This window comes from Kluyveromyces lactis (genome assembly GCF_000002515.2).
Source record: "Kluyveromyces lactis strain NRRL Y-1140 chromosome F complete sequence".
Taxonomy (NCBI): Eukaryota; Fungi; Ascomycota; class Saccharomycetes; order Saccharomycetales; family Saccharomycetaceae; genus Kluyveromyces; species Kluyveromyces lactis.
In genome coordinates this window covers 2,375,604-2,391,029 of record NC_006042.1, presented here as the reverse complement: position 1 = coordinate 2,391,029, position 15,426 = coordinate 2,375,604, and the positions used below count along the sequence as shown (strand labels likewise).

General features: G+C 39.1%; 7 protein-coding genes and 1 non-coding gene across 8 annotated transcripts; 4 read left to right on the top strand and 4 right to left on the bottom strand.

Annotated features, from left to right (window-relative positions):
• Positions 1 to 250: 250 nt before the first annotated feature.
• Positions 251 to 1,804, top strand: ETP1 (Etp1p; the record flags this gene model as incomplete). Its single annotated transcript, XM_456226.1, has 1 exon — positions 251 to 1,804. The coding sequence occupies one exon, from the start codon at positions 251 to 253 to the stop codon at positions 1,802 to 1,804; it is 1,554 nt and encodes a 517-aa protein (XP_456226.1).
• A 442-nt stretch (positions 1,805 to 2,246) lies between these two features.
• Positions 2,247 to 3,209, top strand: PRS3 (ribose phosphate diphosphokinase subunit PRS3; the record flags this gene model as incomplete). Its single annotated transcript, XM_456225.1, has 1 exon — positions 2,247 to 3,209. One exon carries the CDS (start codon positions 2,247 to 2,249, stop codon positions 3,207 to 3,209), a length of 963 nt encoding a protein of 320 aa, XP_456225.1.
• A 266-nt stretch (positions 3,210 to 3,475) lies between these two features.
• KLLA0_F25696g (haloacid dehalogenase superfamily protein) lies at positions 3,476 to 4,144 on the bottom strand (the record flags this gene model as incomplete). Its single annotated transcript, XM_456224.1, has 1 exon — positions 3,476 to 4,144. The coding sequence occupies one exon, from the start codon at positions 4,142 to 4,144 to the stop codon at positions 3,476 to 3,478; it is 669 nt and encodes a 222-aa protein (XP_456224.1).
• Positions 4,145 to 4,463: 319 nt separating this feature from the next.
• TUL1 (ubiquitin-protein ligase TUL1) lies at positions 4,464 to 6,737 on the bottom strand (the record flags this gene model as incomplete). Its single annotated transcript, XM_456223.1, has 1 exon — positions 4,464 to 6,737. One exon carries the CDS (start codon positions 6,735 to 6,737, stop codon positions 4,464 to 4,466), a length of 2,274 nt encoding a protein of 757 aa, XP_456223.1.
• A 502-nt stretch (positions 6,738 to 7,239) lies between these two features.
• Positions 7,240 to 8,742, bottom strand: KLLA0_F25652g (UTP--glucose-1-phosphate uridylyltransferase; the record flags this gene model as incomplete). The annotated part of the gene is made up of 1 exon (XM_456222.1): positions 7,240 to 8,742. One exon carries the CDS (start codon positions 8,740 to 8,742, stop codon positions 7,240 to 7,242), a length of 1,503 nt encoding a protein of 500 aa, XP_456222.1.
• Positions 8,743 to 9,542: 800 nt separating this feature from the next.
• RGT1 (Rgt1p) lies at positions 9,543 to 12,566 on the bottom strand (the record flags this gene model as incomplete). The annotated part of the gene is made up of 1 exon (XM_456221.1): positions 9,543 to 12,566. One exon carries the CDS (start codon positions 12,564 to 12,566, stop codon positions 9,543 to 9,545), a length of 3,024 nt encoding a protein of 1,007 aa, XP_456221.1.
• A 1,631-nt stretch (positions 12,567 to 14,197) lies between these two features.
• KLLA0_F25608r lies at positions 14,198 to 14,269 on the top strand. Its single transcript has one exon. It is a non-coding gene; the product is annotated as a tRNA-Met (tRNA).
• Positions 14,270 to 14,460: 191 nt separating this feature from the next.
• Positions 14,461 to 15,414, top strand: OTU2 (deubiquitinase OTU2; the record flags this gene model as incomplete). Its single annotated transcript, XM_456220.1, has 1 exon — positions 14,461 to 15,414. One exon carries the CDS (start codon positions 14,461 to 14,463, stop codon positions 15,412 to 15,414), a length of 954 nt encoding a protein of 317 aa, XP_456220.1.
• Positions 15,415 to 15,426: the final 12 nt, after the last annotated feature.

Sequence of the window (15,426 nt, the reverse complement as noted above, 5' to 3'; positions counted from 1 at the left end):
TTCGAGAATAAGGCAGATCATCGCGTAAAAGATGCATTTCATTGAGAAGGCTTAAGTATATCATTAAAATCACGTGATCGTTTTTTTTTCCATTCTTCCTTTGGCAGGTTCTCATCCCGATTGTTGATATTCCTAGGGATGAGATGACTACTGGCAACAGCTAATATGACGCCAAGAGGCGAACCTTCGTACAACCAGAAAACTTTACATTTTGCCTACTAGTTACCTGTCGGGTCTAAGAATAATCCATATGGAATATACATTACTTATCGAGGTAACAGAAAGTCTAGACGATTGTTATAAGTTTTTTAAGTCTGGCAAATTGACTTTTGAGCGGAAGACTGATTCTCGTATTGAACAGAGTTGGAACCATATTCCAATGCTAAGTTTACATTCTTGTAGTAACAAAGTTTCCATCGAATCCGAATGGTGTGGCCATGGTATTATACGGCTTTTCAAGAATGGCCACGCATCAGTTGGTACCTTTGATGATAAAGAACTCTACCGGGAATTAGGTGATGGAAGGATGCTAGCCATACTATTTATTCCAAACTACTTGACCATAAACAGACTATTGGGATGGTTTATTGGAGAAGAAACAACCAATCAAGTGACGCATTTACAATTAATAAAAATGAACAAGGAAAAAGGACGGTTTATGCTTTTGATGAAATTTAAGGAACAAAGCTTGGCGAAAGAGTTTCAGAAGCTCTTCGATGGGAAGAAGTTCAATGAAATTGATCCAGAAACATGTCATGTGGTAGCAATTAAGGAGCTTATATTTCATCAAGGAATGTTTAGTGAAGATAAAGATGCTCTCCCCTACATGTTAAAATATCCGTTTACTCAGAGTAGTTCAGAACAATCTGATGGTTTAATAGAACTACCTATGTGTCCTGTTTGCCTAGAAAAATTAGACAGCGAAGTTACTGGATTAGTCACAACCCCTTGTCAACATACGTTCCATTGTAAGTGCCTAGATCAATGGAAAAACGGTAATTGCCCTGTCTGCAGATACTCACAGTTAAAAGATGTTAATAATGAACCACTGCCGCGTTGTCTAGAATGCGGTGAAACGAACAATCTTTGGATCTGTCTAATTTGTGGACATCTTGGATGTGGTCGTTATAATTCTCAACATGCAATATGCCATTACGAACAATCGAACCATTGTTTTGCAATGGATTTGACAACAAAACGGGTATGGGATTATGCGGGGGATAATTACGTCCATCGGATTGTTCAAAATGAGATCGACGGAAAGTTGGTGGAGGTGGGTGAATCTCATGACGGGAGTAATACGAAAAGGAATAAAGAGTATCATTTGGAATACGTTCAAGTACTTTTGTCTCAGTTAGAATCTCAGCGTGAGTATTACGAGGGACAAATTTACAATATGCATGAAAGAGTGAAATCGCTCGAGTCTGATATGCAAGTCAGTAGACAAAAAGATGATCACAAACAGTTAAAGAAACTCGTTGAAGAAAGTATGCAAGAAATGAAAAATCGGCTTAAGGAAGAAATGCTGCTCAACTCCGGACTTCAACAAAACTTAGATCATTTAACTAAACAGATGGAAAAATTTAGCCTAGAGAAACAGAAACTACAGGATGAAAATCAAGAATTGCAGTCACAAATTCAAGACTTGATGTTCCATTTTGAATCCCAGGAAAAGTTTGCAGAGGATTCAGAGCTTCAAAATGCAACGTTAGTGCTTCAACCTCCTCCAGGTTCCGAAGCATCTTCCAGTGCTAAGAACAAGAAGAAAAAGAAGAAGAAGATTCCGAAAATACCCAAAATATGATAAGCAAATTACTACAATTAGGCCTTGTATGTGCAGCTTTCTAGATAGAATATTTAAAGTTCAATAATTGATTCTTGCATGTCAAAATCTCGACTTCCTACGCCATTTATACCGGCAATATTTCCACAATGAAACTGAGTCTTCCTTAGCCAACCAAAGAGTCTTTCTCTTCCAATCATGAAAAAGAAAGGAAAATTTTTTCCTCATCTAAAAGAAGTTCCGGATGCCAAAGAAAGGTTTTTTGATGAAAAGACTTAAGATGAAGATGTTTGAAGTTGGGAGGAAATAGGCAGGTTTGGTTTTGGCTTGAACTAGGTAATCTGCTTCGTTTGTGCTCCTGATTCGATTCACATACCCCCTCGTACTTCAGTTTTGTGAAGAAAAATAAGCAAACTGTTATAACAAACACATCATTTAAACACTTTTCAATACTGATAAGAAAATGGCAACCAATTCTATCAAGCTTTTGGCTCCCGATGTGCATCGTAACCTAGCCGAGTTAGTTGCTAAGAGGTTAGGTTTGAAGCTTACAAATTGTAAGTTGAAGAGGGATCCCAGCGGCGAAGTATCTTTTTCCATTGGTGAATCTGTTAGAGACCAAGATATCTTCATTGTTACACAGATCGGATCTGGTGATGTGAATGATCGTGTCCTTGAGCTATTAATAATGATTAATGCATCAAAGACCGCGTCTGCTAGAAGAATTACAGCTATTATTCCAAATTTCCCATACGCTAGACAGGATAGAAAGGATAAGTCTCGTGCTCCAATTACTGCTAAGTTGATGGCTGACATGCTGACCACTGCTGGTTGTGACCATGTCATCACCATGGACTTGCACGCTTCTCAAATACAAGGGTTCTTTGATGTTCCAGTAGATAACTTATATGCTGAGCCTTCAGTTGTAAGATATATTAAGGAAAATGTTAACTTCAAAGAAGCTATCATTATCTCCCCGGATGCTGGTGGTGCCAAACGTGCCGCTGGTTTGGCCGACCGTTTGGATTTGAACTTTGCCTTGATTCATAAGGAAAGAGCTCGCGCTAATGAAGTTTCAAGAATGGTCCTTGTTGGTGACGTCTCAGACAAGATTTGTATCATTGTTGATGATATGGCTGATACATGTGGTACTTTGGCTAAGGCTGCAGAAGTTCTGTTGGAAAACAAAGCCAAGTCCGTCATTGCTATCGTTACCCACGGCATTCTATCTGGCAAAGCTATTGAAAACATTAACCACTCAAAACTTGATAGAGTAGTTTGCACAAATACTGTTCCTTTCGAAGAAAAGATGCTACGTTGTCCAAAATTGGATGCAATTGATATCTCTTCAGTGCTTGCAGAAGCTATTCGTCGTTTGCACAACGGTGAAAGTATTTCATATTTGTTCAAGAACTACCCTCTCTGATGATTCACTGTTAAATTAACTCATCCAACTGGCTGTCCTGTTTGCCGATTGACTCACGTTCACTGAACGTTTACTCTTTTCATTCCTCCACTATAAGCAATAACAAGGCGTCGATGTAACATATATCCCATGACGGTAAGTCAACTAAGTTCGTAGTAACTTATAAGAAGACATTATTTAATCTCTCTATTCAAAAAAGTACTTCGAGTATTAACTATGCCTTTGTCTGAAATCCAGTTAAGACATATGTACTCTCTTTTACTTAACTATAATCCAAACTTGGAACGGTCAAAGTGTTCTAAAGATTCTAGCATTTCACCTCTATCGCCTAATATTTTGTGGTCTTTGACTAGCGCAATCGCATCTTTATGAGGGACCCAGATGACGTATGCGCCAAAACTCTTTCCAGCATTGACCCCAGGAATACCATCTTCAAAGACTAGACATTCGTTACTCTCAATATCTGTGTTGAATTTAGCATTTAATTCCTTCAACCCCAGTTGCCAGATATCTGGAAAAGGTTTACCTCTGCCTTTTGGAATTCTGGGATCGTCACCAGTAATTATAACGTCGAATGCTTTGAAAGCTTCAGTAAGGTGGGAAGTTTTATGATGGAACTTTTCTACAGTGGAAGAGGTGCAGAGCGCAATTGGAACGTTCCTTTCCTTTAAGTAAGCAATAAGCTCTAATGTTCCAGGGAGAAATTTGCTCGTTGGCCACAGGATTGCCTGATGTTTCCTATTCAACGTATCAAATTCTTCGAATGACAAAGGTAAATCATAATATTCAATAACCTTACGGCCAGCTTCTGGACCAGGCAAACCTTGCAACTGCAACTTCAGATCCCAAGACATAGTACCTTTGTCATGTGCCTCCAAGACCTTATTTATAGCAACAGTGTACATGTCTTCGGTGTTTATTAACAAGCCATCCATGTCGAACAGGCATGCTTTGACGCTAAAAATATAGATCCAATACGATCAGTTAGTATCAGCCCGGTTAAAAGGAATTAAATTATTGTATAAGTAGGATATACTCATTCATACCTTTGTGGATGCCTAATAGTCATGATTGCAATTACTGGTGGTGCTTGTTCTCTGCTTTTTCCTATCTTCGTTGTTGTGCAAGATAAGTGAGTATTTGAAGTTATGAATCATAATGTCATTTTCATAATTTAAGGTTAAAAATTATACTGCGTATAGAAAAGGCTGCAAACGTGACACTGTCCATGCTACGACATAATGGCAATGGCCTCTAAAGTGGTGGTAAAGGTGCTCTACAAACAGGACACTGAAGCTTATAACTCATCCAATTCTCTAAACATTCGGTGTGGAAGATGTGTGAACATGGTGTTATCATGTAACTCTGGGCATCAATCTTATGCGTTTCTTCAGTCTCTTCTACGTAAACAGGAACATCAACCATACAAATTGGACACACAAAGCAATTGTTTTGTGAACCATATTCCATTAAAATAGATTGTGGTACTGGTCTGTGATAATGGTATCCATCAGGTATCACATGCTGTGGTAGGAACCATCTCGATCCAAGGAGATCTTGGGAATATAGGATGAGAAGTTGGAAAAGCATCCAAAGTGAAAGTAGAACAGCAAATCGAACATCTATATCATGACGGAAAACATTGGAAGGGTATGTAAACACGTAGACTATTGGAATAAGTCTAAGTACAGATGTTCCGATAATGAAAGACCAAAGCAAAGGGATGCAATTGGTATCACCGTTTTGGAGTGATTGGTATCCGTTTTGGCGGCGGCGACGTGGATCGCTTCCCTTAACAGCGTTCCTGCATATTTGTGGAACCCAGTAAGAGTTGAGTACAACAAGTACACTATATTCAAATATAGTTCTTATTTCCTTGGGCCATATTAATGAGGAAAGTAGAATAAATATCGAGACAATCAAAGTGAAAAAAAATCTACCATATAACGAGCTGCTGATGGATGCTTCGTCTGGTATGACTCGGTTTACAACGGTATTTGCTTCAGAACCCCCCCGAAGTAGCGTCAAAATACCCACACCTTGTTCATTGACTTGAGAAGCGTAAACCGAGATCATATACCGAATTTCGAAAACACTCGCTAAAATAAAGCATGCAAATGCGCTGATACACAAGGGCAAATAAAGCTCTTGAAGTAGCGGAGATGCAAGGAAGTATAACATAGCCAAGCATCCATCCACTAGATTCATCATGAATAAGCACCAATATGAGATTTTGTTGACTGAACTTGGAGTATTGGTGAAATTCATTTGACATAACAAAAGATATATCTGCCCTAAGAAAAGCAAAACACCTAATAGTAAATGAATTCTGATTGTTCTAACCTGCAATTCATATCTCGGTCCATGGACATCCTCTAGTTCCAAAGACAAGCCACAATCAGGTGAATAGAGAAGAGCATTATGCAATCGGATAGGCGGTAAATTGGATCTATTAATTGGTCTGCCCAATGGCCATTTCAATTCTTCATCTATCATTCTGATTTGGTCTGGGGTAAATTGATCCCATGGTTCTAGTTGTAAAAACCCGAAATATTCACACTTCGTGTTAGCCTCATCTGAAAGATGCTGTAGATTGGCCATGGTTAATGATTCAGCATAGTTAGTTGCATTCCAATACTTTTCGATCAATCTTTTTACTTGATTGAACTCTTTCTCAGTGTTAGCCAAGTAATGGGGGAAGGCGAAAAGAGAATGGAACTTAGCACTTTGAGACATTATTAAAATTCTCCCAGTCCATATGTCATAGATACCTTTAGTAGATAACGAATGCTTCTCTGTCTCCTCTCTGTTGTAAAAGTTGACGTTCAAATGTAAAATCTTCCAATGGCTGTCATCTTCTCCAAGCTGTGATTCCCCCGTTGAAATGGAAGCTGGTGACAAACTCAACGAGTTCTCAACAGAATCCAAATGTTGGATACTGACATCAACTATCCCATAACTCCAAGAAACATTGTGTAGTTCTCCATGGTTGCCAGCATCACCCCTTTCATCAACTGCCAAATAATGTTCACCATCTGCTGGCTTTTCGTCCTGGAAGGATTCTGGAGGATCGAAAAAATTGGCAATAGGCATCTTAATCTTGGTGTATTTATTGTTATCTGTGAGATTGATTTTACCATATAAATTACTGGTAATGTTGGGAGGAAATAAAGTTTGTTTTCTGTTCCATATATTATCCTGAACTTTGTCTATAATATCTTGAGGTAACATCATATAATTCTCGTTAGGTTTCCAAGAAGAGTAATCCTTGTGTGGAAGTGGATAGGTAGCGTTCAAGTTGGGATTTTCCTTTGAGTCATGGTACGCAAGCTTGAGCCCCGTTATATTTCTGAAGTTTTGGTCGTACGATAGTTCACGGAATACTTCATACTCGTATTTGAGTTGCGACTTTAATGTCTCTAGCTGAATAAATTCATACTGTGATGTAACACCATCGCCACTCGGTGAAGAAAGGAAGAATAGAAGGATTATAATAAAAAATATAATCCTACTGTTATCTGTACTCATATTGGGGGTTGGGGTCAGCGCAGTAGCTCTGGCGGTTGTTGTCTTCCCCTAGGATCGACTATTGTCAGTTATTTAAAGGGTTTCGATCTTAACATTTGATATTAGAAAAAAATGTATTTAAATGTTTTAGCTACAGAAAGAATAAGTGTGCTGACTATGAATTGTACGAGGAAGAAAATTACTTAACGGTATTACTCGTAGCCTACGCTTCAGAAAAGGACGAATTTATGAATTGAGCTATCAACAGTTAGAACAAAGTATTTGAACATGGTGCATTGTTATAGGTTCAAAGACCAATTCCTTAGTGCAGATAATAGAATTTTGAGTTTTGTTATTAATGTCGGGGTTGAGTGTTAAATACTTGTTATATATAATTCAGCGAAACAACTACTTTGCATTGTTGAAGCTCAGGCTACGAGTTCATCATAAGTGTGGCATGTGTCTTTTTCTTTGATATGCGACGTAATTCCAAGTATTAATGTTTGTTAACGTTCATTAAAGCTCAGTGCTCTAATATTTGTAAGTTACCAGTAATAACAACGTTCTCCAAAACAGATCCATTAGGGATATCAATTCTTTGACCTTCAGAGCAAACAATGATCACAGTTCCCTTAAGAGTGACGTTTTTACCCAAATAAACATTACCAGTAATGGTTAGATGATCTAGTTCGATAATCTTTGGAATATGAGGAATATGGCAGTTAAACCCGGACACTTTTTTGAAATGAGAACCTAGTTTGATTAATGGATTTGCACCGAACCTTGTTGGATCGATCTTTAAGGCACCGTGTTCTAGGAAGAACAAGTCAGATTTGACCATTAATAAATCAGAACAAGTCTTTACAGGAAGGAACCTTGATCTTGGGACAACAACACCATGGGCACCCTTGAAATGCCTGATGGCAGCACCGCATGCGGTTTCTAGTTGTAAGACATTTATTTCGTGACCATTTCTAGTAATTGTCTTTTGATTAGGGATGATTTCCATAGATAATGCTTGTGATTCAATCAATCTCTTGATAGCTCTTAGGTTGATCCATAAATTGTTGGTGTTGAAGTTCTTGAATTTTCTGATGTTCTTGAATTCGTCAACATGTTCCTTAGGAACCTGGGCAACTTCTAGCAAACGCACTTGGCCATCGTATGAGATCAAAGTACCACCCTTGACATCTGCTCTTGTCTTGTCGGTTAATTCCATTATGTATTCAGCCCCAGTTTCAATCATGTGGTTTAAAATCTTGAGATCAACAGTAGCACCCAAGTTATCACCGTTTGAAACAAACAAGATCTCCCTTCCTTGAGCCAATAGAGCATCCAATTCCCCGGAAGAATGCAAGGACTCAAACAAATCACCATGGCCAGGTGGGTACCAGGAGTCTAATGCATCGTTGAAAGATTGTGGCACAGGTAGTAAAGAATCCCTCAGAACACGAGGGAACTTTGACTGGTTAAAAGATCTAATTCTGATCCTGTTTGCAGAGTATTTCTTGATCAAGTGTTCAGTGTCGGCATCGGTATTGAATGAGTTCATCAATAGCAACGGAACATCTGAGTCGTATTGTCTATTCAAATACTCAATTTGACGAACGGACAAATCAAGAAAAGTGTTACCATCCCTAACTTCGATCACTGATTTAGGACCCACGCAACCCATTGAGGTACCTAAGCCACCGTTCAACTTCAAAACTGCCAATTTATCCAAGTTGGACACGTTTTCGGCCTGAGATGATTCAACGACCTTATAATCCACAACTTCATCCGCGCTAGGGGATTTGATCTTATCCCAATCCAAAGTATTACCACTAGACTTTTCAGCCAAATATCTCCTAAATAGGGAAAAGAACGAATCCATTTCGTTCTCAAACTTGCTACGGACAGTATCATCATTTACCGAATCAACCAATTTGTTCAATGCATTTCTCATTTGAGATGCAGCAACACTGTTTGTGTTGCTCTCAAACGCGTATGTGGAATGAGTTTTGGTATGCTTCTTCACTGTTGACATGATTCTTCCTTAAAACTAATCTCAAACAAACACACAGCAATTATACTTACCGCACAACCAAAAAAGTTTTTGTTCAAAGCGCTGTGATCCCACTCGAAGAAAATCACTACCAGCTAACACTCAAAAGAACAAAATTGACCTAATTTTTAGTTATTTGCTCACTTTTACCAGTCGAATCTTACCCCAAACTTTAAACACAAATCCAATAGGTCTGAGTTGTCACCTTATTTAAAGAATCTTGTCTTTTCCCTCCTCAAAAGCTAAATCGAAAACCAAAAAATCTCGAAGATTCAGATTTAGGGTTCCACAGAATGTTACCCGGTGTTAGTGCAAAACCCCACACAATACTGCTGCCCGTGGGGGGGAATACAACCGACCAGGAGGACAAAGCACATGCGGAAGGTATTCTGAGTTGTGACACTAGAAACCTTTTGTAAGAACAGGGAGCGTCTGTAGGTTGTGAGTAAAATCAAGGAACACTTTAAAGTACATTTTGGAAAATATATAGGGATAATAGAAACATGTATATATGGAAGTGTGTGTTAGTTTTAGGGATTATATTCCAACAGAAGGTGATGGCTATTCTCTAAAGGAGTGTGTTAGCATTTTTGATGCTATTAGTATTACAATTTGAGAAAGGAAGGTAGTGAGTAGTTCGGTTCGTAACATGATAGTATTATCGGAGAAGAAGTAAATTTCGTGATTGCCAATGAATTTGGTAGAATATTTTTAGGTTATTATTCTTTTCTTTTCTTCACTTAGCTTGGTGACCTTTCCTTATTTAACTTTGTTTTATTCAGTTACTGATTAAACCATCCTAGTTCTTCAGTGTCTGCAATGCACCATGCAATGTCTATGAACTGGGCCATCATTATTTCTTGTGGTGTTATTGCCGTTTGGAGAGGTGCTAAAGAACTTTTCATTTTCTGTTTCCACAATGGTACTGCATCTATGGTTTTGTTTTTGGATTGAGCATTCAGTTCATGTTTAAATATCTTGAAAGGGCTCAAACTGCTAGTAAAGGTTGTTATCTGTAGCATGTTGTTCATGCATTGAGATAGTTGTAGTACTAGTGGCTGTGAATCGAAGTTTGGAGCCTGTGTACCCATAACGCATCCAATTAACGAGGTTGGCATGTTCTTAATCAATTCAACAACGTTAAATAGATCTTTGTATATTGCGATAACGTAGGGTGATACGGTCCCAACTTCAATATTCGACGGATCTGATGATTGTGCTGCTGAATTGTGTGCCGAAGATTCGTCTACCGTTTGCATAGAATTGTCGGGGAACAACTCTAAACAATTAGTGGGGTTGACCTCGACATTTAGTTTTAGTAAGTCATGAATGGTTGTGGTCAAATCACAAATCATATTGCTTAGTCTCGTGACAAGCTCTGGTGTCATTTCTGGTAGCTTCCCCTCAGCATCTGGTAAGTCAAGTAAAGTGTCAGTGAATTGTCTTTTAATTGAAAGGAATGCACGGAATAGGCCTGGTATAGTTTTATTTTCGTTATGTTCACCGACAAGAGGTAGAGGTTTCTCGAAAGACGATCTTCTGGCTTGGCATAGTCTTGATAGGAAATAGCCTAACTCCATATTATCAACTATAATTCGAATTCTTTCTGGATCCTCGTCAACGTTCCATTTATCCGTTTCCTGGCCGGTACCATCATTTGATACTTCGTCATAAAATAGCTTTGATGCAGTCGTTTCGTCAAGCTTCAAATTCATTAATTTGGGCACACCGAAAGAACAAGATTGTAAAGAGTCAAATGTATTCAATTCAAAATACAATCGCAAACAGATCTTATCGTGACCAGTAACAGTATTCCAATTGCCGAAGATAAAATTTTTCCAGAGCTTTAATTCATTGAAAATAATTACCGACATTCCAAGGACGAAAGAGTTGTTATAGCTGACTAAAGCCAAAGTACAATTGAGGATAATGAATGTAACAAGATATATCGTAGCAATTTTCTCATCAATTTGGGTTTCCAAGTCTCTAAACCTTGGATGAATATCCACAATTTTCTGGAAACATTCATTGATAGCACTGACAAACGTTGATTGTTGATACAATATTTCTTCTGATTCTTTGTCTTTTAAACAGATGCGAATAAGTAGTTCCAATGAATTTCTGAACCAAAGTAAGATGTAGTTGTTTAATTCATGTAATTCGGAAATTGGTTGGGTATTGACGAGTAATAGATCATTAGTTAAAGTGTCTTTATTGATAGGAATAATAGGGAACCTCAAATGGATATATGCATAGTATGTGTCAATTAATTGGGCATCAGCGATCTGACCGTAGTTAATCAAAGTAGGAGTAGTAGCAGGCAGGTTCTGTTGGGTAGATTTCCCTTTTTTTGATGTACTTGATCTATTTGATCTCTTTCTCTTCTTTTGAACAGGTGACGCTGGAGCCGATTCTACCTCTGCAGTGTAAATATTCGGGGAGGCATTTAACGACATTGCATCACTAGCAACACTATCCGTTCTCTCTAGAACGTGACCACCTGAAGGAAGTCCCTTATTCCCTGAATATGGCACAAATCCTCCATTCGATATACCTGTACTAGCATTCATAGTGTTGGCTTGGGGCGAATGAAGGGATTGCTGTTGTTGTAACTGATGTTGTTGTTGTAGATGTTGTTGTAATTGCAATTGTTGTTGTTGTTGTTGTTGTTGCTGCTGCTGCTGCTGCTGCGCTATGGCAAATTGTGAGTAAGAATACTGCTGCTGTTGAAGCTGAATGGCCGGGTTAAGGAGTGGTGGGATGGCAGATGATCCTCTTCTGTTATCTGAGCCTGCTTCGGACACCGAATCTTGTGACGGTTGATAGTAGTACCTCTGGTTGCGGAAAGTGTCCTGCGTAGGTAATGGCCCAGTGTTTGACCTTGAGTTACCGATATTTTGTAACGACTGTGGTTGTGATTGCGACGGAAGTGGCTGTTGTTGATTTGTTTTACCACCGGGTTTTTGTGAAGAATCACTAGCCAATGAATCAAGCGATGGCCTTCGCTGGTTCTGGTACTCGTGATAAGGAACTTTCCAAAAAGGTTGTTGCAAAGCTGAAGGAGATGAAGCAGACACTGCAGAATGGTTCATTCCTGGTAAGTACTGTAACAATGGATGTAATGATACGTTCGTCGTCGATGTAGCAGATTGACCTGGGTGTAAGGAAGCATCCACTTCTGATTTTGATTCGTTAACTGCATTCACAGGATTACTAACAGAAGGTTTCTTGCCCTTCTGAGAGACTTCAGAAGAAGATCTGCGTCGCTGAGAGCCTCGTCTTTCTCTGCTTTGGCTATTTGATCTAGTATACCCTTTGGACGGTCCTCTTTTCAGCGGAATTCTTTCGAAACTGCATTTTTCACCAATTTTGCGACAACCAGTGCAGCTCTGATCTGGGTTTATATCGTGCCCCTCAATAAAGTCACATTTAATTTTCTTCTTTCGACATTGGTCACAAGCTCTGCTCACCTTAGATCTTCTTCTCGATTCTGTTGTCGCCGTTGACACATTGCTGCTAACAGAATCTCTTCTTGTATTATCAGGCTCAGGTACTGTAGAAGCTCCTGTATTGATCGACCTCGGAGTCGTTGCTTCATCTACAGCAGATGGGTCCTGTTTCGATGTAGTTATCGTCGCTGCATTCGAGCTGTCATTTTCCAATTTGGAGTTATTTTCAGTGTTAACACCTCTTCCGACATCATTGGCATTGTCCGTGGTACTTGACGATCCGTTTGTAGTATTGTTTTCCACATCTGTTGGATCGCCAGACTTTGACATTCCATTTTGAATTAATGCGCTTAGCATAGTTTGAAAACAAAGTAAAACGTATTGGTATCTCTTATGACACCCTTTCTGCTGCAGCTAAAATGGTTCTTCTCTGGGATTTGTGAAGCGTACTCTAATGTTTCTTGTTCCGAAATCTATGTTTACTGTTCCTTCCCCTGATAATTGTATTCCTTTATTTTGACAGAAAATAGGATGAAATTATGGGGTGGTAGTGATAGAATTTCGCGTAATATATGATTTTGGCCTCAGTTTAATAATCCAAGAGTTGTACCCACCTCAATGCTTAATTACTTAGTCCCAGTACTCCTGGAGTGTTGAAGGTTGAATGAAATCTGTTAGTTTGGAAGGAAACGTTACCCAAGAAAAAAAAAATTAGTATAATAAGTATAAAACTGAAATTATACTTGAACTAAAAGTTGTACAATTCCAATAGCGAAGAGAGAAGGAGCAGGAAGTAATTGGAAAAGGGCCAAATCACGGAGAATACCTGATTTCACAGAAACAAAGCAAATCCTTCTTTAATTCCTGAATTGGGATCGTATTAATTCCAATGATTGTGCTGTTTTCCACTGTTCATACTTTTTTTTTGGCCCAAAATTGGACTTTTATGTGGGACTGCATCGATGTTTCTTCGTTTTTTTTTTCCTGTTTCTCTATATGATTCCCGGACTATATAGGAGATTATGAAAGAAAGGAAAAAGCTTAAGGACATTTTCTTAGGCGACACAGAGTAACTGAGGGGAATTAATCAGAGCACCGGCAGTACATTGCGTTTCCCACTACTGATCTACAGTCAGTTGCCAGTTCAATTACGTTTTGTCGCATACGGTTACGATAATATACTCAGAATATACACAGAGAAGAAGACAGGATACGAAGGCATCTAGAAAGGCTTCATGTAAAGATGAACAGAACTAAACTGGCACAATTACCCAAGGTAATCGGAACTGCCAGCGCAGAACAATGACAAGTTCATTTTTCTACTTTCCAAATATTACGATCTCTGCTATAATTGTATGTTCCTGTGTTAACTGTAGCGAACCATAACTACGTAAGTGTTTGGTGTCAAATAAGAGTATGGAAGAAGGTCCTTATTTTTTTTGTCAAAGTAGATAGTCGGACGTCAGTGAAGCTTAAACGGTTCGAATCCCTCGAGCTTCAGTTGGGCAGTTTCTTGTCAGCTCGGTCATTTTCGGGAAGTGGATTCCACCATTTTCGAAAGGAGCCAATGGTTTGTACGGCAGTTTCAAGGCCGGAGAAATGGAATCTCCGGGGAAATTAACCAATCCGGCGGAAAGATGAAAAACAAAAAAAACTCTTACAAATAGCACCAGAAAGTAGAGAGGCAACAGAAAAAAGTAGGAATATATACAATGACCTTCTCCTGTTCAGCGCGTGAAACATCTTTCTCCGGGGTAGACCGGAATATAACATGTTCAAGCCGCTCTTTGAAGCGTTTACTCACTTTCCTTCAGGGTCTGTCGTTAATTCCCTAACACGCTCCCGGATTTTTCATTTTTTTTGAAACTTTATGTGGGGTAAGTCATTTCAACAGCGGGGGCACGGGACGAAGAAAATGATTCCGGAGCTGCCTGGAGTTGTCGCAGATGTGATCTGGTCGTTGGAAAAACTAAAACTTCATCTTTGACAGCGCCGTGGCGCAGTGGAAGCGCGCAGGGCTCATAACCCTGATGTCCTCGGATCGAAACCGAGCGGCGCTATTTTTTGATTTTTTTTTTATTCGTAGCTAATCCTGCCGTCATCTCTCTTTCTGGTCTGCGAAACTGAAAACCAAAAAAACCTGAAAATGAAGAAGTGAGATGAATAGGCTCATCTCATCTTCAGCATACTAACAATTTTTATTGTTATATAAAGGAACTCCTCTCTGAAGCAATCTCTCAAGAATAAGTGAATGTCTACTGAAACTGCACAAGAGGAGCTGCTTGCGCGTCATCGCAAGGAACGTAAAGATTTGACCAATCAGATTACTTCTTTGAAGAAGCAAGCATCAAAGAAGACGAGGAAGCAAGTAAATGCCAAATGTACAGACTTAGAACAGGAACTTGATACTCGACATAAATCAGAGCTCGCAAAGTTGAACGGTGTTGCTTTTGAGCATTCTGATTCGGAAGAAATCACACCAGCTCAATTATTAGCTCAATTGTCCTTAGATCAAGATCCTGTGCAATCTGTTTGTAAAACCGATGAGTTGCAACAGCGAGAACCAGAGTTACAGGGAAAGAAACGTAGGAATAGACAAAAGGAGCGATTGGCAAAAAGGGATGCAGAGGTTGCAAGAATTAAACAACAGGCAATGGAAGAGGCAGCCGAGCAGCCGAACTTGAAAGATATTGAGCAAAACTCTTTGGATAAAGTTTGTGTAGTGCTAAATTTGAAACAATTCGATATCCAGCCGGATGGACACTGTTTGTTTAATAGTATTCTAGATCAACTGAGGCTCCGCCATCAGACTAATAATGACATTGAGTATGATTATAACTTTCCAGAGGAATATACAGGTACCAAGTACGTGTCTGAAATGGACGTCTATTCGTTGAGATCGCTTTCATCATCATTCATTAGGGAGAACCGTGACGATTTCATCCCATATCTTTTCGATGAAAATACAATGACCGTAAAGGATCTTGATGAGTATACAAAAACTATGGAAACTACAGCCCAATGGGGTGGAGAAGTAGAAATTTTGGCACTATCAAAAGTTTTTAACAGTACCATTAGCATTTTGATGTCAGGAAGATCCACTTACAGGATAAATGAAGACGCGAAGAATCCCGAACTCAAGATCGTATACTACAAACATTCGTATACGCTCGGAGAGCATTATAACTCGTTGCATGATCTGTAGTTTTACTATCAA